Genomic DNA, 27,507 nt, shown 5'->3' with positions numbered 1-27,507 from the left:
TCACAGTAGTTCCTACAGTTGTTTAAATATGTGAGAAATACCATCACCCTGATTTGGTAGATTTGCTTTTCAAGTACAATCTACAAAATTAGTTGAGCAAGGCCTGTTTCCTTTTACAATTCTACAGTCTTTAATTTGTTTTAAACTTATTTTCACATAGCTTTTGATGTCCACAGCAAAAGCAACAATAATGATATTTGTGTTTTGTGATAGTATCTGAAAGTAGCATCTGCCATAAAAAAATAGAACTGTTTCTTCACAGTCTGTAAAGATAGGATATTTGGAAATCTTTGCAGAAGTTAACTTACATTCAAATCCCTCTCAGAATAGACAGATATCTATATTTATTCATATTCTTAATTATTTACAGCAAAATTATGTCTTCAGCAGCTTAAGAACAGTGTTTGCTATACCTTACCACCTAAAATTTGATTTATGCTGGTGGAAACATTGGATCATTTAACTCCTATTAGAGGAGTAACAGTCCTGGAGAAAGTGCAATTCTGAAAATGTAATTTATCTGAAGTTTAAAACTCAAATCTAATTATAATATGGCAGAAAGTTATTTGTTTGATCTATTTTACACTATCCACTTTTGGTTCACTGCACAGGAAATTTTCAATTACAGGAAGGCAGTCACCCCTGGCCTGTCTTATTTGAAAGACTCATCAGGACTAAAATGAATTTGCTTATTCATATTGACTTAGTACTGGTCACCATTACAGTTTTCTACTATTGAAACAATTTCAAATATACAATGCACTGTTCAATACCAAGGACCAAAGCATACTACAAAAACATTTGATTTTACAGCAAGCAACAGTAGGGATTCTGATAGCCAAACATGAAAAAGTTACCATAGAATTACAAGTAAGACTTGTTTGAAGCTTAAAAACTTTGTGCAATCCAGCAGCTTCTGCCTGTGCAAGCTTTTCTTCTGTCATCTTCACAACAAATTTCACAGTGGTATCAGTGTGGTATTCCTTATAGTCAGAAATTAATGCTGGAGTTTTTTCAGTCCCATTCAACATAGGTTCTAGAACCTGTTCTTTGTACACCTGTGGAAAATAGGGCAGCAAAAAACAGAACCACTTGAAATGTCTTAAAACTGCAAACCAACTGAACAACATAAACTTTCCAAGCTCTGTGCATTACACCTGAGACCAGCTATTTATATACTGGTTCTGTAATTTACAGAATCAGTATAACCTGCAAAATGCAGGCCAAGAGTGGCACAAACATCAGAGGCAGAAACCAGGACAGAAAAGGCTACTGTAAAGTGGATTAACTATGAACTCAGCATGAGAAGCAGGTGTTCTCTGTAGGATGGACAGCTGATGGCAGAAACAGAGAACCATCTTCTACAAAAGCACACAGGAGAATGAAATCCTGTTCCCTTCTATGTACATATAATCAGAAATTGTGTCAGAAGTTCATGCAGATGTAGGATTAAAATTAAAGAATTTAATGAGGAATTCTTCAGATTTTTGTTTATATTAAAATGTATTTCACTATTACCTACCTGGGTCCATGTCCTTACAGGAAGCTCTGTAATCTCTACTGTATTCCTGTCCACCACAAATATTTCACCACTCACTACATACTGATTTTGACCAAGTTCCTGGATGGTTCCTTTGAAGTTTTTGTAGTTAGGGAGCTGAAATTAGAAAAAACAGCGAAGTAGTAATAATCTTTTTGTTATAAAATATCAGAAAAGTGTTTCTTTTCCATACTCCATACAGTGATCACTGTATATTGCACTAACCCATCAACAAACCTCTCAAGCCTGTGAAAATCTGAAGTCATAGGGAAAATACCACAGAAAAAACAAACACCAGAATACACACATGCAAGAGACAAGACCAATTATCCTACTGTCCACAGAGTAGAAAAATTGTTAAGAAGATGCAGCTAAACCCAGTGAGGTGGTGAGGTTTTATTTTGATTCTTTCATTTGTTTTTTTCTTCCTCTTTCTTAAAGAAAACTCTAAGCACTAGTAAGGCACGACAGAAAGCAGATTAAGACCCCACAATAACTTTACAGAAGTGGTGCTACCTCCCCTAACCACTTTTTCATTTTTGTGCTGTTTGGCAAACATAGTGGAACCCAGGTTAAATTGTAGCTAAGAGGCTGAGGAATTTTTTTAACAGGATTGATTTCCTTATCCAGCTTGACACAAACACATACCAGCAAACAGAAAGGAGCTAGATGGAGGCAGAACTGCCTCTTTCAACCACAGTGAGCTTCAGTTGACTGTGAGACTACACAGAAGGCCTAGGAGTCCTAAAGGAAGGGCAATGGATTGCATTAATTTAAAAAAAAATCTCATTGTTCCCAAGAATTTGAAAAAGGAATGTCACCATGTCTTGAAAATTGATATTGCACACTCAGTGAACTGTGATCTAAATAGAGAAGAAAAGATGTTTCTGCTTCTATGGCCTAGTAAACACAACCAAGCAGCAAACTTGATCAGTTGTAAAATTAAGGTTACATCAACTGTATTTCATCTCATGATATTATGGGTTCTCACAGGTATTCTTCCTGCCCAATTTTTTTTCACATCATTTCTGGGACTTCTAAAATTTTGAATAAACAGAAGCTAAATGCAGTTCAGAAGCTGCTGATTTTCTCGAACAGCAGCAATATCTTGTCCTCTGCCTACAGATATATAAAAGAGAGAACAATTCAGACAAAAGAAAGGAAACGTTAACTTTGGCTTAAGATACTTGAGTGCTACCTTCAAAAAGAGAGTGACACAACTTTTTACTCTACTGCCATGTCACAATCACCCTGTAAGACTTATAACAATCAGCAGACTGAACAAAAAAGTCCTCTAAAATAATTGCTAAAAATACAAATAGCAATGTTTTTGCTTCAAGGTGAACTTCCCCAGCCTCATCTCAACAGTCAAGTAACACTTCTACACAAAATTACAGGGACAAACCAACTCCGATGCTCCAATAATTAAGAAAGCTCTAGAGAGATAGGAAATCATTCTGTAAGTACACAGATATAAAATACCAACATATCCTGTTATATTTACCATGGGGTGGGGATCCAGGCCATCCAGCATTCGCCTGACATTGTTTACAATCTCTCTGGTATCGTAGTTTGGGAGTTTGCACGCCCAGCCAGTGCCAATCCCTTCAGCTCCATTGACCAAGACCATGGGAATGATGGGAATGTACCATTCCGGCTCCACACGCTGGTTGTCGTCATACAGGAATTTCAGCAAGTTGTCATCCACTGATGGAAAAAGTAGCCTTGCTAAAGGGCTTTAGAAAGAAAAAGTAGAAAACCATTAAACTTCAAGTCCAGTAAGTAAAGAACATTTTGCTTTATCAGCCCTTGGGCCCAGATATGATCTGTTTGCAGATTTTTCTCACGTCTTCCTTTCTCTTTGCCATTCTGAAACTGAAAAAAAACCACACACATCTCCTGAGATAACAAAGTTCTTCCCAATGGAAGTGTGTGTTCACAATGGATGATTTTTGTTTCCTTCACAGAAACACATGTGCCTGGTACACTAGCAACTGCTGACATTTAACATTCACAAAATATCATTCTCTGAAGCTTTCAGAACACACAGCTTAGTGTGACACTGGGGCAGCCAGTAATAATGCAACACAGCATCCAAATGGTTGCAAAATTTCCTTGCTTAACTGTGGGAGTAGCAAAATGTTATGGATGCTCAAAACCACACTTAAGAGATCCAAAGGAAAATATGAGCTTCTATCAAAATATTTCAATCTCTCTCCATTTCTCTCCCCCAACCCCCCCAAAAAAGGAGTGTTGTGAAAGGATGAATTTCATAACAAGGCTATTTAAAAGTATGCATTTAGCTTGACATTAATAGTTTACCTTAACATGGTGAAAATATAGCGAGGGCTGGCAGCATCCTTTCCCCCATGAAGCCTGGTGCCAAACTGACCAATAGGTTGTAGCAGATTCACATTGTTACTTCCAACAAAGTTCTGAGCCAAGTTCACAATAGTCATCATCAAGGCTTGCTGCAAGAAAATACATATTCATAGTAATAAGTATGAGACAGCCTTTCCTAATCAGCCAGTAAAATCTATTTTAATGGCCCAAAACTGTGTGACTAACCTGAATCAAATTTTTAAGAAAGCAATCTCCCTGAGAAACCTATTACAAGGGCTGCTGGGAATACATAGTCTATGCTTATGAAAACCCCTGAGATTCTCAATTTCTTCTAAAGCACTTCTCTGGGGGAAGTAAAGGGACATAAGCTGACCACAAATCACAACTCCTGGCTTCTAAAGGGAGAAGAGAAGGGATGGATGGGTTTTTAATATGGCCACTCTTGCTAATATTTCAGATAAATATAAACAAAACAGGAGCTAGAAATAATCTTCATTCTGACACTGTAATAAGTTTTTGAAGAACGGAGTCACTGTTTCTTCCTTTAAAATACTGTATTTCTTGTTTCAGACAAACACTGTCCTATACATAGTTCCTATATTCCTATGATTTCAGAATCTAGAAGCTGCCTAGGTAATGAGTTATCTATTATTTTTCCACGACCCACAATATATTTGGTATAACACTGTGCACCAACACTTGCAAAGAAAGGAAATACGCTGTCTCACTAAGCTACATACAGTTTGGTTCATTTTCTTTAAAAGTGCATCTGTGATTAGTAGAATTATAGTCAATAGTTTGAAATGTTAATAGAAGAAACATTTACCTAATATTTTACATAGGCTAAAAGTCCTCACAACCTCACCATCCTCCATACTCACCTCCCCATGGTGATAAGCTGACATTTCAGCCACAGAACCAGCCAGCTGAGCAACCTTTACTTCACGTTTATCATTTCTCTTAAAGCAGGTGAACAGAACCTTGCGTTGCCCTGGTTTCAGACCTATTAGGAACAACATCCCATTTTCAACACATACTCTCACAAATGTTTTCAAGTGATAAACTTGTTCTGCCTTATTAAGATTTCTAATCTCTCAAAAGAAGTCTAAACATTAAACAGAAGAAAATTCACACTGTAATAGTAACAAAATAATAAATACATTTTTTTAAAAAAGTAATTAAAAATATTTTACAAAACTCAAAAAATTACTAAAAAAGTGGAAACACAACCTTTTCAGCCAATTATATAGTATCCAATACATCGTTCAAACAAGCTGCACCTTGATCCTAAATGTGCAACTTCCAGAAGTTGAGAATTCTTTCCATTCTACTCAGCAAAATCTTTTTCCTAAGAATATTAGCACAAATTCAGCAATGACAGCTGTAACTGTAGCTTACATGTATTTCACAGCACTCTGAAATTTTACTTTTTGTGTAAAATTCTCAAATATGCATCAAAATTCAACAACAAAAATTATCCTCTTGAGATCTTTTAAAGTTTTAAGAAAGAAGCCAGTCTCTGATCTTCTGGTTTATTTTCATTGCTTAGGCACACTTTAGGAACAACATCTGTGCGGAAGGAACTGCATCATATTTCCTGCATATTATCCAGAATTTGATAACCAGTTCTAGATCATGCTTATTGAGCTATTCAGTGTTTTAATTCACATACATTTCTAAATGCACTAAAATATTGTTAAATGTTACAATTACTACAGTGTGTCAAACCTAAGAGCAAAAGCTGGAAGGAAGACAAAAAAAAAGAGACTGACGTCAATTTCCATTTCATTTAGTTATGTAATATCCAAACTCTTTTACAATGGGTCTGCATCATGTTTTTCTACCAACACTCTATAGAATACAACAGACTTAAAGGACTTCCTTCACAAAGGAGAATCACCTCACAGTAAGAATTTTAACTACCAGCTGTGAAGAGATAGTCAAAATGTTCTTCCTCTTCATTATTTTTTCTTGGGTTTGCTACCAGGCTAGCCTGTCATATATCACCTGATGGTGCAAAAGGACAAAAACCATTGCTAGAACACTACACCTGCTGCACAATTCACATATTCATGCCCAGAATGCAGAATTACAGCCAAAGTTGGCAGAAACACTCATATGAACTATATATAATATTTGTAGTATTTTATATACACCTACATTATGTTACTTATATACATAGAGACACACAAATATATGAATAGCTATGTTCCCTTCTTATTTTCTTACATTTCTGTAGAAACAGTCCACTGCAAGTTCATTCTTTAAGTTTCAGCAAAATCATTCTGCTGTTTCTGAGAAGACAGTCTGGGTACAGTACGTTGTAAGGAGCAAAGATATCTTGAAATATAAAGCTCTGTAAGTGCCCGGGTATGGGAGGAAGTAAGTCTGGACAAGGTGGAACAGAGACTGACACCTCTTGGTTCCTTAGGTGTGTATCTGCACACCTAACTCAGTTTCATTCTGCACCAAAGCTGGGGATCCATCCTACCTGGAAGCTACTGCCCCTACCCCTTGAACAATCCATCTCTCTCATCCAAAACACAAAAGGCTCTCGCTGCGTGAATATTTTGGTATAAGTCTGTAGTGCCAAGAAAGCTGACCAGCTCCACTATAAAATGTACTGGGAACTGGAGATGAATACACTTCCCCATCCCTGAGGTCCCAAGGCCCTTTTCTGATCACGGTAAGCTTGTGCACACAGACAATGACAGGGGCGGAAATTCCTGTTCACGCTGTGTGCAGACAGTTTTACAAATGATAAATAAGCAGTGTAGTAAAAACTGTTCCTTTCAATGTACAGTGTTCCAAGGGGAGGGTTGGTAAACCTGACTGACAGCAGCCTAGCAAGATTACAGGTCAGTAAACACTAGAGCACTGCCTGTGGTGCAAGACTGAGGGGAGAAAACATTTGCATCTTCATTTGAACTCAGCTGCTGACTTGAATGTTAATTATGATAAGCACTTAAGAGACTTGCTTTCTCTGATGGTATGAGCAGAAACAAAGTGCTTGTAGGGCCTAGGGAATAGGTCTGGTTAAGTAAAAAGCCTGCACAGCACCAGATTAAACTTCCTCACAGAAAAAGAATGGCAATTCCTTAGCACATAAATCAAAAATTTTTCAGGTTGGAAGGGACCACAGCAGCTCGCTCATCTGGTCCTCCTCAGGCAGGATCATCCTACAGCACACTCCAACGGGGTATGGTCTCCCTCTCTAATATTTCCACTGAGGAAGACTCCACACCCTCTCTGGGCAATTTGTTCTGGTGTGTGGCCACCGCACTGAAGAAGTTCTTCCTCATGTTCAGGTGGAACTTCCCCTGCATCAGTGCCTGTTCACTGCCTCTTGTGCTATTGCTTGGCACCACTGAGAAGAGCCTGTCCTCCACCCTGTCAACACCTCCCCTTTATATACTGATACATATCTATGAAGACCCTCTCAATCATCTCCTGAGACTGAACAGGCCCAGCTCCCTCAGTCTTTCTTCATAAGAGAGGTGTTCCAGTCCCTTACTCATCTTCACAACCCTCCACTGGACCTTCTCCAGGAGCTCCAAGTCTTTCTTGTATTGAGCAGCCCAGAACTGGACACAGCAGATGTGGCCTCACCAGGGCTGAGCAGAGGGGCACGATCACCTCTCTCGACCCCCGGGCACTGCTCTTCCTAACACACCCAGCAAACCATTGACACCAAATGGTAACAAACACATACATGGAAGCACAACACAGTACAGACAATACTTGAGTGCACTGATTCCAGTGCAAATCACAGCTCTAAAAACCATCAATAAACAGGAATATTCCAAAAAATCATAGTAAGTTATTAGCTTACCATCAACAAGGGAAGGGATAGATCTCTCGTTGTCTGAATTTGAGAAAAGGATCAACTCCTTGTTAATGAAATCATTGTAAGTCAAATGTTTTGTTGCTGTACCATATAAAAATTGCTGAAAAAAAACCACATACATTATTCATTCAATACAAAAACTACATTACATTTAAATCTCACCAGGCAGATTTATTGCTGTTATTTAGGACTCACCTCGGGAAGGCCATGTAGCCGACGCTGTCGCCTGTCTTCCATGAAATTTGTTAACCATTCTTTTCGGTCATCAATCTTCTTCTTACTGAAGGCCTGGAAAGATTCCAAGTACACTAAAGTATCAGCATATAAATGTTTGTGCAAATGTATGTTACTTCAGTCAGAATTTTAAGTATATTGCACTTTCTGATCAAGCATTCAATAAGGCTAATTTGGACAAGCTAACCCATATAACTAACATTTCGATTTAAGGAGCAGTACCAGTACATGACTTCTCAGACATTTTTGCACAAGGTATTTTGAAATGACAGATCTCTCACTGTTTGCAATTTAAATTTATATTGCTTTCCTGAAATCTGCACACATTTAGACAAATCTTATCGTTCCTCTTCCCCTCTTCATGTCACAGTTGTGCTTTGACACACAGGTTTGAAGGTCCTTCCCCACACAGCTTTAAGGCTGGGTTCATCATTTAGACTGAGCTATAACCAGCTCTCATCACGAAAATCAACTGACAGTACTAGAAAAAAATCCCAGTCTTGTCATTTCCACGCCCTCTTTGCTCTGTCAGTAGCCTGTAGCTGTTCCTGACTGGCCATGCCTAGTCCTCTTACAAAAATTGACAACCTGACAAAATTGACACTGCACAAGAAGCCTAATCCAGAGCTTGGGCCAGCTGACTGATGGCCTCAGCCTTCATGATGGCAAGGCATCACTTTCCAGCAACCACTTATCACTGCAAAAGGACACAGAAATGTTCTGACTTCATGGTGTTACAGAAACAGGGCTCCCCTCCGGTGAGTTTCTTCCCCAAAAAAGAGAAAAATACATAAAAACTGAATATGTGGTTTAAACAAGATTTTGACTACTTTGGGGAAATTCTGTGAGCTGTTTTTTTTTCTCAGGGAGTAGCATACAGAAGCTTGATCTGTCCTCATTTCAAGCACTCTCCTGCATAAGAACACAGTCATCAGCACCACCTTTTCCAAAGGACTCCAACTGGAGCACTCCAAAAGCGCTCAATGAGTAGTTTCAACTCCTAGGAGACCAAGCTGCTACATAATAAACATTAAATGTAACTTAGTTTCTGAGAAAGGGACTAAGCCATATCACCCAGCTTTGCATCAGACTGATTTCCCTTGTGAACAAAGCTTGATCATGCACAGTGTCAGACATCTGAAAATTTAAGATTAGGCTTTTGTAAAAAACAGGACTAAATTCTTACAATTCTCTTCTGGGTCCTTTCAGTTTATCTATACCTTTTCTAGACCACTGAAGTGACAAATGACAAAGAGCTGGATCAGCATAAAAATTATTTCAATTGAATAAAAATAAATTTAATGGAATTAAGAGTTGTTCTCAAATATTTATTTCTCAATACAATAAGAAGGGGATTTTTTTGTTTGTTTGTTTTTTGTTTGTTTTTTTGGTTTTGTTTCTCCACTTAAAACTGGTATTATAATACTTCATTTACTAGCAAAAGAGTTCCTCAGAATGCTGAAGAATTTGCTTTGGGAAGTATTTTTTGCTTTCCTAGATTTCAGCTATCATGAGGTCTGGTGAGGTCCATAATCACACATCACCATAGAGGTAAACTTGGGGCTGGGATTCCAGTGACCAGCAGAGAAAATGCAGGTGGAGGTGTAAGTGAAGCTTCTGTACACAGCTCCAGCACAGGCTGGGAGTTGCTGAGGTGTGACAGAGGTGAACAGCTTCGTCCCAGACTGACAGAACACTATTTTAGGTAACAGTGAGGAACAGCCATAATTGGTTACATGGTCTCATACACCAGCCTGTGTATGGAGGTCTCTTTGCAGAAACAGAAATCAGAATTCTGTTAGTGAAACCACACATTTTACTGTACCCACAGAAAAAGAAAACAGTTGTTTTGTCTAAGATAGGTATTTTTCCATTTTCCTTTTTTTTCCTCTCCTACCCCTTTTTCTCAGTAATGTCACCTGCAATTAAAATAGCAAATTAAAGTAGATAAAATTTGAAATATTTCTGGAGAAAACAGCTTTGTTCCAGACACTTTATACTTTGTCCTTCCACTAGCTTTCTTTGAAACACAAGTATTTTCCAGTACGTAACTATTTACAGAACTTCAAATATGCAGGGCACATGCATGAATACATATATGACACACTGACAGATCTTCAATGAGTAAACAATATTTATCTGATCTTATTTGCTCAGAAACAAAATACAGACCCCTAAGGAGATGTGAAACATAATTTGTTTGGACTCTATTGGCCAAACAAATAAAAACCCCTCAGAGTACTTTTTTGTATGTTCTGTCTTTAAAAGCAATTCTGACTAGCATTTCCTGATATTCACACAACACAAAATTATCAAAGCTAAAAGCAGAAGGGAGAGCTCCTTTTGTGGTGTGGATTAAGCTTATTCCAGAGTTTAAAACATTTTCCAGAAGATTCTTTCTCTGCCCAAAGTATTTTTTCAGGTACTCAAAAAAACCAAAACCAAAACCAAAACCAAACCAAAACCAAAAGTCCTGTCAGGACTTCCTCACATGCCATTTTCAGCACACAATGACAACTAAAGCATATCATAAAGCACTTTTGTGAGCTCTTACCAGTGTAATGGCAGCATCATCCTCAGGGCCAGCGTATCGAAACAAGATCCGATGTCTTTCCATGTCAGCAAAATATTCCTTTGCTTCTTTAGCAGTGCTGGTACCCAATCCTGTACAATAAAAATAAATAGTTATTCAATATTCAAAATTTAAGTTTTATCCCTTTTACTTTCATGGGAATATTATAAAATCACTATGTAAGATACTATCATGAAAACAGCTATAATAAAACATCATAGCATCTATTTATTATTATTTATTCATAGGGTTCACATATTTGTTTTTAAACAAACCTTTGTAGTACTTTATCTTCCATGCTTTATGATTTTCCATATGCTTTTTCCATTCATCAAATTCAGGAATACTGTAGAATGAAAGTTCTTGCTTATTTTTGCTTGCCTTTGAAAAAAACAAACAAACAAAATCAACATTTCTGTTGTGGTGCAAGTAATCCATAAAATCTCAATAACAGAACTCATACCTTCACAATAGGAGTGATGAATTCCTCCAGAAAACCATGTTTCAACAGTGATGGCCAATTGTGATGAATAAAATTGATCAACAAGCCCTTTATGTGAGATCCATCCTGATCCTGAATCAGAACACGAAAACATGAAGCAGTCTTGTATCAGATTCCCCAAACCACCAACAAAACTACTCACTGGCCTGAATACATCAGCACAATGTCTGATGACAGAAAGCACAGAAAGGAACAGTTGGATTTAATTTGGATACCAAACTGGACCTGGGTATGAAATAACCACCTGTGAAGGTCATTGTCCCTGAGCTTTTGAAAAGCTCTTCCAAGCCAAGTGCATGGTTGCTGTTCAAAGTTTCTTTGTCTGTGGCATGTTTCTGCTGGGAGCTAGACAGTTCTCCCAGAAACCACAGAGTTGAATTTTTGTGGAAAAAAGCCAAACCTGGCCACAGTTCTCACTGGGGGCAAGTTGCTTGATAGTTCAATTGTGAGATTATCCAAACATAATTGCCTGCATTCTTGTTTCTACCTGACTTGCTAGCTATACTACCTCATTTACTGTCTACTTTTGTCCTTACTTTCAACATATTTTTTGAATTGTCAATAGCATGGGTTTATTACTACTTTGGTTTCTAGCTATTTTGTGCAGCAAAGTCAGTTGTCCTTTTAGAGAAACCAAAACAATATATGTAGATAAATTAGTTCCTTAAAGAAACTTCATAACCTGTGAAATTGCAGCAAAACACATTGTAAGAGGCTTTGTAGATTAAAACCTGTGAATTTCAGACTTACCTGATCTGTCATGATCATAATTTTTCCATATCTCAAACTTTTCAGAGATTCTGGATCTTCATAGCTTTTCTTGTATTGTAATCCAACTATTTTGATGATGTTGTTGATTTCTGCATTTTCCATAATCTGTACAAAAAAGTTATTTTTGCAGCCAGTGTAAAAAGTAGAGATACAAAAATATCTCAATCCTGCTTTACAGCTTTTTTTTCAATGCACCCTGACCTCAGCTTCAAAAGCTTTTTATTCCCACCCCTTGAAGCCTTTGCACTTGTAATGATTTCTTCTGTACATGCAAATTCTCAAGACTGCACCAGTCTTTCTCCTCTACAGCCAAAGCACTTTGGATGGGGAAAGCTGGGAGAAAACTACATGTGTAACAAAAAGTCATCTCACAAAGTTGCCTTCTTTTTCCACTGTTTTCATGGACATCTGCAGCACACTTCTTATTACAGACAAATTATGAGTGACAGCAGGAGCAATATGATGGGTAATGCTGCTGGCTGCTGACTTATGTTGTGAGTTCATGAAATCCCATGCAAGTGGAAAGAATATGAAGTTTTAGGGGCTTTAAGTACTCATGTGAAACATGAATATGAGTCAAAGCAAGATTTTCTTTCACTTGTGAAGAAATGAGCTTCATCATCCCAGTACTGCACTGCTACAGTTAATGTTTACAGGTTTATCCCAGGCTTCAAAATAGCTGGCACTTTATGAAATCTCAGTCACAAAACTTCCATGAAAAAATTAAAAATTAAAATATGAAGACGCAAATCTAGAAATCAAGAATAAACAGGAGGACATCCACTTGTCAGCAAAAAGGAAAGGACAAAACTACACACCTGTTTGTGAGAAGCTTCTCGGACATTGAGAATTTTGCCCCTGAGTGGGAAGACTCCGTATCTGTCTCTGCCAATAACACCTAGGCCAGAGACAGCCAAAGATTTGGCTGAATCTCCTTCTGTTAATATCAACGTGCAGTCCAAGGAATGTTTGCCACCTGCAGGCCAGGAAGAAGTAGAGTGAAGGCAAAAAGCCAGAAAGCATAACTCAAATAAAAAAAATACAGTTGAATTCTTTCTACTCTACAGGTAATTTCCTCTCATCAGTAAATTTAAGTGGGCTGAATTTCTCTTCTTAGTGATGGCCTTGCATACCACTAAAACTGCACAGCAATGAGAATCCTTGCCCTTAGCAGTACACTATGGATAAGGAGCAAAATAGGCAAAACAGGATGCAATAGTGGCACATCTTATATAATGGTTCCCACACACCTGCACAAAAAAAGACAGATTGCATCTCTACCTTCACCATTTCATCTTGCTAGCTGCAAATTTCTTACACATACATTATGCATGTCTGAGTTACATACAGGAGTTATTTCCCATTCGACATTTTCACTTCCCTCACAGTGTATTTTAAAAAGTAATTTGTTAAATCACATTTTTGTGGTTTTCCCTCTTTATTGTCTATCAGCTGAAGCTAGACAACTGTATGAAAAATCTGTCAGAAAAGCTCAAATGATGAGAACATTTGCACTTCTTATACCTCACAAATTTCTCAAATAGAAAAATAAATCTTAACTAACAGTGTGATTTTGATTCTACAAGACACACAGCATTTCAGTGCCTGTGTGCTCAAAACGGGAATGACATTCATGTTCTGCCTACTGCAACTCCAGCAGTGGAATAGATGTTCTAAATAACAAGCAGGCTGAAAAAAGGAACCCACCCTTCTGTAACAATGCAAATGCTCATTAAGTAGCTTTGCTATTTTATAAGGCCTGTGGTAGGAAAGACTCAAAAAACCCCTTCAAGCTGGTTGAGTCTGACCTACTGCTAATAAGTTAGTTTTGAATATACTGGTATTTAAAACGTGTACTGTAATTTGCCTTTACCTGGTAGATAAAAGCCACCTCATTCTTCCTATTTACACAGAACTTACATTCAGCACCTTTGGTTTTCTGAATCAAGATTTGTGCCCTAATGTAATCTAAGGCAGTTATTCATGCTGGCTGTGACTACCTACCAGCAAGGTGGACTCCAAATAGCTAGAAAAACACCAGTCTCTGCTGTTTTAGAATACATAAAAGCCAATATTTTTTATAAATGAACTGCAGAAAACACATGTGAATGTCATCCAGGTTCACTTCTTCTGGAATGGATGCAATCAGTAGCAATAATTTCATGGAAATACAATATGCCAGGTATTCTCCTGAGCACAGCTCCAAAGAACTCAAAGACAAACCTACATGAACTGACAGGTTCAAAAAATGCTTTTATGCTTCACCTGATTTAGTAATCTAGCTGCTCCTTTACAAGCCTATATTCCTAATTTTTCCTTTGATTTTTACCTCTTCTCCCCCAGCAAGCCACAGAAGTATGTATAGCTGTTCAAGATCACAAGAAAGCAAGAATTACCAGGTCTAGGACCCTTTCTTTACAGAGGAGGGGGAGGAAATCTGCAGCAAGTGCATCACTCTACAGATACTCCACTCTTCAATTCTTAAGTGTTAACGGGCAATGACTAAGAAACCTGTGGATGTTGGACTTCAGCTTCAAATTCACTACTGAAGTAAAGATAAAATCTAAATCCCACAGGAATAACTAAAGTCAGAGGGGTTTGTGGCCACAGACTGTTCTCTCCCTGCTGCGTTTCCTGTGTGTCCACCCTGAATGTGCAATGCCTTCAATGTCAGAAATTCAGTATCTCCCAGATCTTCAATAAATCAGTACCTGGCTAAGGCTCCTCAGGAGATGTAGGGTTACCTCAATATGAAATAATAATTAGGTATCAGAGAAATACCTGAATAACAGGCATTCAAATCATGCAAAGCTTTAGGCATGAGTGTTCAGCCCAAGTGAATCCTTACATGCTTTCTTAGTTGAGGAACTTTCAGGATGAAAAACAATGGAATATTTCATCAGCTCCCCTGTTAGAGTCTCCCTTCCCCTCACCCCCAATCAAAAAAAAAAAAAAGAAAAGAGTAAGAAGTGATTTTGAAGCCTGATCTCCAAAGCAAAGCTAAAAAAATACCAAAAAAGTGGGTCCAAAATCATTCACTCTGTGAGTTAGGAGTACTAGGCTTGATATCCATGAAATTACAGAATTTCTTCAAGTACACTATCTTCTTGGCAAGAAAAGTATCAGGAACATATATCTGAGTGAGGAGTGAAAATTTCCCAGGCAAAATACTAGAGTAGATTATCAACTTTTGAGGCAAAATATGACATCTGAATAAATGAAAAAGTAATTAAGTACTGAAGATAACTCAATTTAAAAAATTAATAACCAAGGAACCAAAAAGAAAGGGAAGAAAATTAAACAGAACCATCATTTCATCAAGTCATCTTTGGCTTGGATATTGAAACACAAAAAACCCCCAAACCAAACAAACACAAAACCCAACCAAAACCAAGCTTCTTTCTCAATCTTACATGCTTTTACCAACTCAGCCCACTCACTTACTACACTGCAATTTCTCTACCTTTGATTCATGTGAGGATGTATTAAAAACCAACTAACATTAACACAGACTGGCAACATTTTGAGCTCTTTAGTCACGTGTGCCCCTCAAATCATTCAGCAACAACTCCCATCTCACTGCTATTGGCACAAAGACTGCCAGCTGATCCTGATCCCTTCTCTGTGCTAAGGAAGCAAGCCAGCAGAGATTGCCAGCTTGCCCTATATTCCCAGACAGGAACCTCATGGCATTTAGAATCCAATGAAAAAAGTCTCTTGAACCATTCCCTCAGGTCTGCACACTATGTGATTTACTTCCTATACCTTCTGACCCTATAAACATTCTGATCTTTCTACATTTGAAAGGTCAAGAAGACCAATGACCTCCAAAATGGAATACTGGTAACACCATTTAGCAGGAAACCACCATTAGAAGATACACACTCCTCCAATACCAACCTAGACTGCTGCTTTTGATCAGTTCTATTAATTCTCTACCCTAAAGAGGACAGCATTCCTGATACCAGACTCACTATCACATTAGAATTCTAGCTCTACAAAGTTTAGAAAACCAGAAAGATTTTTATTAAAAAACACATAAGGATGAGAAATAAAAGTCAGGTTTTAAATTAGCATGTCTGTGAAGAATTTATGAAACAGTAAAGAACTTAAAAGGAAGTGCTCTTACCAGCATCATTAGCATCATCCAGTTTTGGAATGCCCTTGATTTTACTGTGTTTCACTGATGAACATTTTTTGTTCAGTTGAGTTTGGGCCTTAAATTTGACCCAGTTCAAAATACTCTCTATGATACCACAGTTAGAGGCCTACAAGCAACAAATCAGAATTGTGGATGAGAAAAAGCTTCAGATAGCAGATTCTTACATCTCAGTTTTAAATCATAAACACTGTTTCTGAGGTACTCTATATTTTAAAAATTGCAACACATGAAAGGTCAAGGAATTAACACACACCTTACTATTTAGCACTTTTTGCACATCCAACTAAAACACAACACAAAAGGAGCTTCTTTTTCCACCACTTCTGTAACTGATGGAAAGAGCAAAGGAGGTCTGAGACCTAACAAGAGGTTGTCTTATGCTGTGCAGTTGATGTGCTGAGATGTTTTAGGTACTAAAGATTTGTTTCCTGGATTTTGACAGCAAAAAGCAGCTTTATGAGATATTTATGACCATTTAAAGCTTCTTTGGAAATGACTGAAAAGGGCTGAAAGACAATCAAAACTATTTGAGAATCAGCTTTCTATCAACCACTTGAGAATCTGATACCAATTTTAGAAATACATCTGCAGCAAAAATAGCATATAGTATATTTTCTAAACTAAAACTGCTTTAGGTTCTCTTTCACATCGAAAGAAAACACAGATGGAGCAAAATACTGTGAGCTTTGGCTTTTAATTATCCCCCATAATACAGCATTCATTGTTGAGATTGTGGTGCACATTTAATGCATCTAGAAATCAATGTTTACTTCTGGGAATATTAGAAACACTATAAATCAAACCTGCTGATGGCAACACAACATGTATTCATTCTTCAGATTTCATTATACAAGACTGTTGTGGAGGTTTTTTCCCCTCTAAATTCTACAGGAATGTCACCCATAATACAGAATTAGAAGAATAAACCACTATACAATCCGTAAAGTTTTGATGCCAGGACCATTAGCAGTAACAGTGTTCTCCTCACTTCTGGAATTTCATTTGAGGCTACCTGCATGAAGTAGGACTTAATATAATGAGTTCTGGCTAAGAGAACTTTTCCTTCATTGTATGAAAATGTAGTAGAGGAAAAACCTCTCTGATGTATTCCTACAAATACATTCATTTAGAACAACAATTCTTAGCCCATCTACAGAAAAAATTTTAAACTTAATGCCTGGCAATAATGATCACTTGATCACTTTGAATACTACAGGCACCATTTCATATTTCCTTGACTACTAGACAAACAAATAAATGTGAAATATCCCCCTCTCTTTTCACTCCAGTGAAACAGAACAGGACTGATACCAAAGAGCAAGGCAGACAATATCCTAAATTTCAGAAAAATATTTTAACACAAAAAACATTGATCAAGGACCTCGTTTAGATTTTAAGAGTCAAATTCATTTCACCAATGTAAATGCCAGAATCTCCAACACACAATTGATTAGATGAAGCTCACTTTTAAATCCAGGGCAACAATCACTGCAGTCACTGCATCCATTACTAAGACCAGAGAATGAACAGACATTCCCTCATCCCACTTCCAGAGTATGCAAAAGTCACTGCAGCACCATAATGAACTATAACTAATCTTCTGCTACAGAACATACATACATTTGGTCCAGCGTGTCAATTCCCAATTCACAGAGGAAAAAAAGCTTTACTTACTGCTTTAAAAAATTTCTCAGACAGCTGGCACTTGGACCCAAAACTTTTAGGCTGCAATGTCATGTTTTCCTTTGTCTGGGAATCAAATGATGGGTTCTCAATCAAGCAATTAACAAAAACCCATATATGGTTCTTCACCTGTTTAAAACATAGAAACCAATTTACTCAAGAAAATTCTCACATTCATCTTTTTCAATATTTTTGCATAAAGTTACTTGCCTGAAATGGTTTGACTGAAACTCCAGCTTTATTCTTCTTTTTCACCACTTCTATCAGTTTGCCCACAACCTGATCCACCACATAATCAACATGCCTACCACCCTGAATGAGGGAAGAGAAAAAAAATAGCAATAAAAAATTACCATTGAATTTCCTAATAGCTTTTAGCTGTATCAACAAAATTCCTGTAGTCATACTTTGGTATGGAAATCCATGTACACTGAGTTGCAGCATAAGATAGAAAAATATGCTTTTTCCAGGTCATTCAGTCTTCATTCAAGTGATGATGACAGAAGATAAATGATTGATTACTCAAACACCTTCTTTTAAATTTGCAAACAAAAAAGCCAAATTATTAATAAAATGTTAAATTCTAGTGGCTGTCATGGGAAGTTCATAACACTTTGACTAAAATCTTGTCATGAAAAGTGGAGTGATGCAGGCATATCCCATAAAATGAAAACATACCTAACTAAACTTTCCACATTTTACACAGATCCCCTTTGCTTTAGATCAGTTACCACCTTACAAAAATACAGACTAAATACTGGCTCCTGTGCAGACCAATCTACATTAGGGCAGACAAAATAAAGAACACATATCTAAGTTCATCATGAATTAACAAACAGAAAAACCCTCACTCTTTATGAGGGTATTTAAAACAGAGCTGTATTTAAAACAGAACTGAGGAGAAAAAAAAGCTCTTGACAGGTATGAGGAAGTACAGGATAGATAAGAAATAAGTAAGAGAAAACAAAACCAAGAATAAACAGTGGCAAAAAAGAGGAAAACAACTAGCAGTCAACCCCCAAAGTTAGGATTCCACATTTTAAGGCAGAATATATATGTGAAAAAACTGAAGATGTAAAGAAGTTGAATTGATGGGATAGCAGCTGTGTTCTCAGCTTCATGCAGAAAGCAGAGATTTAAATTAAAAATAAAAAAAAGAGAGTAGATAAAACTGAAATGGTGAAGATAGTAATTATTATTAGTCATAACCAAACCAGTACTTGCACTTCAAAGAAACCCCCTATGGTTTCTCTCAGTTCCTAGAGTCATCTACTAAAACAGCAACACAAACCATTAGAAGCACCATGCAAAGTCTTTTCTCATGGCATTTCTTCTAAAAAAACCAACCAACCAAAAAACCCACATCCAAACCGCAAAAGCTGCCAAAATTAAAACACAACTGTTTTTATCTACTTGTGGATGACAGTTTCAGCAGAGGGAGAGTTCAACTGAAAGCTGATCTATCAATATCCTGCCACTTTAAAGAAAAATAAATCCATTTCCAAACTGTAAAGAAAAGCTATTACAGGAAAATATCAAATTACACGTTTCAAAATCATTCCACACTTGAATGGCAATCTTGAAATGCATTTCTTTTGCTCATCACATTACTGAAAACTTACACTTATGGGAACATCTCAGTATATTTTTGCATTTAAAACTTTAGCAGTTTTCAAATTTTGCTAAAAGAAGCATCTGACATACCAAGAAAACCAGCAATTTACCAGTAATTCTTGTTCTTAGGAGACAGTAGTTATTATAGCAGTTCCTGTTGTTAGGAGATAGTAGTTCTTACAGCAGTTCCCCATTCCTGGGTCCATTTTTAAGTGTGCAGCTGCGAGTGAGGGATGTTCAGAGCTCAGAGTTGGGACCATCTCACCCAACTCACCAGCAGGTGGCAAATGTACCCACTAAGGGACCAGGACAGCCTGGAACTGCCCAGCTGTCAGAACAATTCCATACAAGACACAAAGGCAAAAAACCCCTCTGAATCTAGAGGGCTGCCAAAGATTACCACAGCTTTTGAATTATGGGGAAAGAGAGCTAGAACTGCATAACCTTCTTTTTGCAGAAGGTAATGATGGAATCCCTGTCTCGCAAAGGTATCTAATTAAGTGCTAACAAAAATCTTTAAAATGAAGCTTTCACTGCCTCCTATATACATTCTGTTCCTCTCATAGCCAACAGTTTCCATCGATTTGGAGGTAAGCTACATTTAAACTCTGTGGACAGATAAATGGTTTATATGGTAGAAAAACTCAGAAGCTAACTATAAATTTGAAGTTTTCATGTAGTTAGTTTCACAATTTCAGCCCTATTTTCTTTTGCATTTTTAAAAATTATATTTATTTCATGAAAATAAATCTGAAATCTAGAATAATCCTGATTCTTGCTGAACTCCAGCACATTTTAACATGTTGGGATTCTCTCTCCATGCAAGTCTACCTTCTGACACTGCAAATATACTGACTGAATATTTCTGCTGAAATGATTGGCAGTATTACAGTTAGCAATGCCAGCATATTAAAATTATCATTAGATTGCTATGTTAATAGCTGAGGCTTCCACTACAATTTCTACCACAGCTACTATTTGAAATTCAGAACTTAAGAAGACCATGTTTAATCAGTTTTCAAGTCTTACTGAACGTTATCCATACAACTGTTAATAGCTACAAACCTTCCTTCAAATGCTGTGTCAGAGCCTGAAGACGAATTTTGTGATGGTCTACTATGGCAAAATTTTGATTAAATGTGGAGGTGAAAAAGTTAACAAATTTACAAGAACTCAACAAGGGAGCTGCACCTCAGCATACTGCCTGACCTCTCAAACAGCCCTCAAAAACCACCGTGCCAGCAACTTAAACAAAAAAAAGTACTTAGAATTTATAGCAAGTTTAAAAAAGGTGGGAGAAAGTTACAGTTGGGTGAAATTTACCCAGATGCAGAAACAAAAAATTGTCAGCAGTGAAAATTAACAGCTAGAATGAGCTCCTCCTCAGTAAGGAGGCAGGCAGCTGATACAGTTAATTACTACCCATTATGTACTAGCAGTGGGTAGCTGCTCAACAACTGCTAGTGAGGGTGTTCACTGTCTGAACATCCCACACCCAGTTATACACATATGGTATGAACTGAGAGACTGGGGAAAACTAGAAATTACAACACTTACTTTTGAAGAATACCCAGATCTTTTTTTCTAAGCATATTCCAAAAGAATATATAATAACAATGTATGTGTAACTGCATGATGGTGAAAATTGATCTAGAAGAAAAAAATTCAAAATCTCTGGAGTAAGTGTATGCAATCTATTTTATTTAGGAGTCAGGAAGTATTCAGTTTTTTCAAACAATTTTTTTAACCTGGTATCAAGCATAGTGAAGTTTCTCAACAAAGCTAGTTTCTTCATAAACATATTATACACATCTTTAAGGTCACGTTATTTTTCTTCTTGATGTTTCACAAAGAGGCCTGGAATAAAACAAAGTTGTCACCCTTCAACTACCAGATTTGTCATCCCTAACTTTGACAAAGTTTTTAACTGCAATGCACACTTAGAAAGTAAATATTCTACAATGAAATAAACTTGTCCTGTTACCGCAGAACATTCGTTCAGCTACACTGAGAGTGACTGAAAAGAAGTAATGTAATCAAAATTATGTCCCACCAAACACTGGCTACACATCAGCCAACACCAAGATGAACAATCACATTCCTGGGCACCTGCTAGACTAAGTGTAACCACCAGTGCTTATGAACTATTTGTGCTACCATTAAAATTTTCTTCTGACTCTTTCAACAGAAATCTGAGCAAGCAGAGGCTTCAAAGTATCTGATTAGTGATTCTTATCTTTCCCATCTTTTAGAAAGCTCACAATTAAGATTCTCTAGAAGCAGTCTCACCAATTACTAGGACTGCTTGTTCTAGTATTGTTGAGTCTAGCTTGTTAGATCTGCTACCTCTAATAACGAGACTATTGAGTAAGATCTAACAACATAACTACCTAGTTGTTAGGTCACTCATCAAGTGTAATTGGTGAAGAGCACAAGTGACAATGACTTTTTTTTCACCATGGTGGACCACAGATGCCTAAACCCTGTTCATGCCAAAAGGGTGTAAATAAGTTATGCTGGTTGATTTCAGGTGATTCCCTTTGTTTCCCATAACTTAAGATCTTTCTTTGTTATTATAGCACTACTACTATAGTTGCAAAGAAAACCTAGATATGCTTACAAAGAAACACAAATAAAAGAAAATTAATCTCAACGCTTCAGGCCAATTTTTTTACATTGTAAAGCAATAAATGGACAGCCATTTCTCAAGGACACCAAAAGCAATTTTTGCCCTCCACAACTTGCTACTGGTAACTTTAAAGGCATTTGTACACTTTTTTACCTTGCTTTCAGAATTATCTTATTACAACTGTTAAAAAGGAAGAAATAAATTAGTTCCATTTTCTTCAAAGCCATGTACGCTCACGTAAGACATCAGTATCACCAATAATGATCACTAGTGTTTTCAAAACTAGAAGTGCTTATGGCTTATGTTGAAATACTGCTATGAATGTATTTTGATTGCATCCAAGTGCTCTGCCAGTTCCTCTCATGCAGAGGATTACCTCACCTTGTTATTTATAGCAACGCAGATTCGTTTTTTATCAAACACCTTACTGGGCATAGCCTCAGCACGCACTTTACCATTTCCATTTTGTACCATTTGATGCAACCCCTCACCTTTGTGGTAGCTATACTATTTACAAAGCTGATCTGCTGGAAGCCCTTCTCACTCAGAGTGAGGCACACGTCCCATCGCTCATTCACGACTTCGTGGATGACTTTGAGCGCGACGCCGGTTTCATCCAGCTTGTCCTTAACGTAAAGATCTACGTAGCTGCGGAATCCATTCACCTACAAGTAACAGGTGACAGTCACTCCCCTCTGCACCAAATACACAGCACACTCAAGATATATCAAGTGATGTTCTTACAGGTAGCTTCTTCCCATTCAACATGACTTTCACTCCTTTGCACGACCCAGCCAAATCATATGCTCGTCTTGTCATGAGGGCCACAATATCCTTATCAAGCTTTTCCATTTTAAATTTAGACAGATCTGGCTGGAATGTAATGCATGTGTAGTCATCACCTTCAAAATGCTTAATCTTGGGCTCAGAGGTCTTCATCATGTTGTTCATCCAAGTCTTTGGAAACAAAACATTTTAGATGTTAGTTTACAACGCATTATCCTCCTCCTTTATTCCCTTCTCTGGCTATGATATGATTGCAACTGTTACACAACAAAAAGCTCACTAACTTCCTTTAGAAGTTTCCTCTGGTAAAACACTACACAAAATTAACTGATTTACAAAGGTAAGCACACACATAGGTGGCAGCACATTTGTGGTTTCTGTGAACATGCAAGTGTTATTACATTGATGGACATGATTCTAATGCAAACGGAGCCTCCCACAGAACTTACTAAATTAGATACAAGTGAGCTGGGATTACAGTCCTTGTTACCCATCCGTTTAACACTTTCAATCTACTACACACCTCTACAGAGAGGCTTTCTAGTCCCTGTGCAGAGACTCAGTAGTCTCCAAGACAGCATCTTGGTGGCTTTGCAGTGTGCCAGAATAAACCCCAAACCCCAGGGGGTTCAGACTTGACTCAAGAGTCTTGTACTGTTCCCTATTTAAGAACATGGGCACATCTGCATGATCAAGCAGAACGTCTGCTCACATGCTGTATCAAAGTTCAGTTCTAATAAATTTTCACAGACTTTGAAAATACTGGAAAACATAGCATTTCAAGTCAAAAAGCATTTAGTCATTTTCAAAAAGTACACTTGAACCAATGTTAATTTGCCCTTTGGCAGTCACCATAAAATACTACATTTTTAAGAGACAGGCGTAACAGATTAAGTGCATTATTTATGTAGTGATATGACAGCATGACCAGAAATTAATTAATTGTCCAGAAAGTAAGAGAAGAAAGCCTCCAGCTGGCAAAGACTGTAAAGCCAAGGAACTTTGGTATCTAATATTCTGCTAAAGTACTTTAAACTTCTAGAAAGGTGGTCATCTCAAAGCTATATACAGTAAATCTGATTGCATCCAGCCCTTGGTTTGTATGCTAACAATGAGCAATAGGTTGAAGTGGGGGGTTTGCACTCAAGTCCACGTGGGGCGTTAAATTCATGATATAAACATTGAAAAATCTGTTTCTTAATACCATACAAAATTACACAGATAATTGTTTCCATGTCTGCATAGCTAAGTAGAAAGGTTTTTTTGACAAATTATACAACAGCAATTTCAAAATGTTTCAATTGAATATATTCCTTTTCACATGTACAGGAATATACTTCAGCTTTAACAGAAATTTGGGGGTTTTAGTCACCTAACACTCCAAAGAAAGTACTATTTTACTCAAGAAGACTAACACATAGAAATACCAATTTTTACAGACTGAACTAACCTAGCCTGCAAACTCTACACATCCCTTTGAATGAGAAATTACCCATTTTGTTAAATACTCCTGAAATATATGTGTTAGATTTTAAACCTGTAACTACAACAAAAAACAAGGAAATAAGTTTTGAACATTTTTATACCTGCTTAAAGCTGTGTTTGTACTCCTTGCAAGCAGTTTCAACTGTAAACTTTGTACTAAATATGTTACAAAGTTTTGCACCATAGCCATTGCGTCCACCTGAAAAAAACCCAATATGTAGTAAACTAGGGTCAGTTTAAATTTAGAACAATAAATCATATCCTAATTTATCAAATTTATTTTCCCTGCATTTCAGGAGCAGAAGTGTTTAAATACTCATACACATTACAATTAAAATATAAAAGTATGTTGTTTGTTACTCAATAATGAGTACTGACATTACAGATGTAAATGTAAAGTTCTCTGTAAATACTGGTATTAAAAAAGGAAAAGTAAGATATTTCCTTTAAGTCTTTTTACTCTAATAAAGAGCTATAGTAATGGTGACAGAGTAATCACCTGTTACAAAACAGATAAGAAAGAGAAAAATTAAGAAGGGGAAGCATACTGAAGAGGCACACAAGGGCTTAACTGAATAAAAGAAAGCCTTGCCTGTGACTTTTTTCTCATCATCATCATAGTTGCTGGATGTTAGTAGCTGCCCAAAGATTAAAGCAGGTACGTATACTTTTTCTACTTTGTGTTCCACAACTGGTATCCCCTTTCCATTATTCCATATGCTGATAATGTTTGACTCCCTAGAAAATAGTGAAGACATTAAGCAAATGAATGCAATCTTGAAAGCAGATTTCTGCATAGCTGTTTAAACACAGTAAATAAAATAACTACATAAAAATATAGCGGAAGACCATATTCTCACCACATTTACTTAGAGCTCTAACAATTTTAATTACAAAAAGCTCCACGTATTTTTGCGTATTAGAAGTCTTGGAAGAAGTGGTTTAATTGTCTATACATGACAGTAGTTCATACAACAAAAATAACCCCCAAAATCTGTTTTATGAGCTTTCACTGTCAACATGAACTGCAACAGGACCCTGATGCTTAGTGACACAATTACACTCAAGTTAGAGATTAGCTTTTAAGGTTTCATTGAAGTCCATCCAGATAAGTTATCATCTGTTTAGAACTGCTATTTTTGAGTTATGATATACAATGTGACTTATTTTATGTATCAGTGCCAAAAATCCATCAATATCTGGCATCATTATTATTTCCAGCTCTTACACAGAATTTTCATTTTTGAGTATTAGACAGTTCACAATGAGGACAGGTCAAGCAAATTTACACATTTATCATTTCCCTCCCAGTCCATGATGAAAGCAGAAAAATCACTTCTCAGCATATTTATCCTAAAGGTTAGGTCTGAAAACTAGCCATCTAAATAACTTATTATTCAGTTAAATGTCACTGAAAAGGTACTACTAAAGGAACCCAATCAGCATCTATTACAATACAGTACTTCTCACCAGAAATTATCTCTTCAAATATTCAGTTTCAAAAAACATGGTAATGATGTGTTTGTAATGGGAAGTGTCAGTGTGGTATAGATGACTAATTCAAACAGTCTTATCCTAATCCTAAAGGAGTTAACATAGAGGTTCAAGAGGGGCAAACTTGTGTTACAAAACCTCAAAGCTGGTACTTAAGATTTGTAAAGAACCTGGCTGGCTATAATTATCTACTACCAATTTATCATAAATTTTATGAACTGGTTTTAAGTTTCATTCAAACATTAACAAATGCTTTAGGAAAGCAATTATTATAAATTCAGAATGATAGCACTTACTGTTAACCACTTTTAATTCACCTCTTCACCTTAAAATATGAAGTTAATGGAAATAGTTCCAAAAATATTCTGTTTTCAAGAAATCCAATTTCATTAGTAAAATCATTTGTACAAAACTAAACTGCAAGAGCACTGGCATGGAAAGCAAATGAAAACATGCTTTTACTTACGGATCAATGGATATTTTAATACAAGTCATATTCTTGTCCCTCTGCTTATTGTCAGCAGCATTTACTATGAAACAAAGTAGCACAAATTAACACTTCATAGGCAATTATTAATCTGTTGTTCTGTAAAACTGATTTTACACATATTCCACCACCAGTTACAATAGTCCAAGTATTTCTTAATCTGGTAGCTCTTTGTATACATTATGTATCTTAGCACTGGAGTCCATAAATATAACCAAGTATCTACAAGAAGATATTTTTCAACCTTCTTATAATTACTGATTCTATTTCTAGCAGTTAGACTATCTCAGAAATAAATATAGAAGAGCATTTTGTGAGCTCATAACTGTTCTTAACATACTGAGCACTTCATTCTTCTCTTGTTGTTCTTGTTTGGATATTTACTGCAGCATGTATGTGAAAAACCCTAGAATCTTATATGCATCACCAGACCAGTTTACACATTGAAACCCACCAAAAAAGTCACATGCACTAAGGAGTGTTTTGACTTCAGCAAAAGTTCTCTCTAAAGAGACTGCAAGACTTGTAACTAATAGTCTACTCAGTTTAGGATCAAAACAAGAATAACTGGAAATTAATATTCGATCAGAATTGAATTAAATTGCACTGCCATGTGTATGAATTACAGGAAGCAGAAATGTGACTGTGGCCACTAAACATGAAAACACATTACACTCATTTTCAGCATCTGTCTCATCATCCATGAAACAGATGAAGGTAAAACCCCAAAACATCAAAGTACAATATCTTAACAGCTGACAAGGACCTCAGTTTAATCAGATCAGGTATTTCCAGGTGCTTTTGCTAAAACCATGAAGTGCAGTTTCCTTCAAAAGCATGCATAGATTAAATGTCCCATTTTCATAATGTTATTACACTGTCCCCTGGCTCTCAAATCGCACTTTCTGGAGCACTTATCAGTGCTTCATAAAGCAGCAACAAGCTGTGAAGTACTCCAATAATGACAGAATACTGATCTTTCTTCTAAATGGGACAATATGGAAGTTGTCTCCCTAACATGAAAAGCCAAAAAACTTAGATCTATGAGGCAGCACTCAAAACAGAAGGGTTTAAAGACTTTCATTCCCATGTTTATCAAATTAGGTAATAAGCTAAAAATAATAATAATAATAATAATAAATTAAGCATTATTTTCCACCTGGTAAAGGTATAGTCCTTACTGCCTCAAAGGCAGCAAAGCTGTAAAGCAATTTTAGAGATGTGGAAAAGTTGTGAACCTAATGAAGGTCATGACAAAACTGACCTCAGTAGATTATAATTTAATTTATGAGGTAATCCTACCAATCCTATAAAGTGAACTTCATAAAAGCTGACAAGTCCAAGATTTCATGTCAATT

General features: G+C 36.8%; 1 protein-coding gene across 4 annotated transcripts in view; it reads right to left on the bottom strand.

The window, feature by feature from the left end:
* TOP2B (DNA topoisomerase II beta) overlaps positions 1-27,507 on the bottom strand; it is a 59,367-nt gene that overhangs the window by 12,624 nt on the left and 19,236 nt on the right. For all 4 annotated transcript variants that reach the window (XM_063408811.1, XM_063408813.1, XM_063408812.1 and 1 more), the window contains exons 4-23: positions 26,129-26,192; positions 24,761-24,906; positions 24,270-24,367; positions 22,642-22,854; positions 22,389-22,562; positions 17,865-17,966; positions 17,646-17,783; positions 15,939-16,077; positions 12,628-12,785; positions 11,789-11,914; positions 11,000-11,110; positions 10,812-10,917; positions 10,519-10,628; positions 7,926-8,018; positions 7,716-7,830; positions 4,765-4,886; positions 3,863-4,011; positions 3,045-3,276; positions 1,523-1,657; positions 858-1,058 (exon numbers count right to left, since the gene is read on the bottom strand). In XM_063408811.1, the coding sequence (XP_063264881.1) occupies positions 858-1,058; positions 1,523-1,657; positions 3,045-3,276; positions 3,863-4,011; positions 4,765-4,886; positions 7,716-7,830; positions 7,926-8,018; positions 10,519-10,628; positions 10,812-10,917; positions 11,000-11,110; positions 11,789-11,914; positions 12,628-12,785; positions 15,939-16,077; positions 17,646-17,783; positions 17,865-17,966; positions 22,389-22,562; positions 22,642-22,854; positions 24,270-24,367; positions 24,761-24,906; positions 26,129-26,192 (2,732 nt within the window). The remainder of the gene's footprint in view (positions 1-857; positions 1,059-1,522; positions 1,658-3,044; positions 3,277-3,862; positions 4,012-4,764; positions 4,887-7,715; positions 7,831-7,925; positions 8,019-10,518; positions 10,629-10,811; positions 10,918-10,999; positions 11,111-11,788; positions 11,915-12,627; positions 12,786-15,938; positions 16,078-17,645; positions 17,784-17,864; positions 17,967-22,388; positions 22,563-22,641; positions 22,855-24,269; positions 24,368-24,760; positions 24,907-26,128; positions 26,193-27,507) is intronic.

Source organism: Prinia subflava, chromosome 1, assembly GCF_021018805.1.
Source record: "Prinia subflava isolate CZ2003 ecotype Zambia chromosome 1, Cam_Psub_1.2, whole genome shotgun sequence".
Taxonomy (NCBI): domain Eukaryota; kingdom Metazoa; phylum Chordata; class Aves; order Passeriformes; family Cisticolidae; genus Prinia; species Prinia subflava.
The sequence above is the reverse complement of the archived record's forward strand: the minus strand, read 5'-3'. Positions and strand labels throughout refer to the sequence as shown.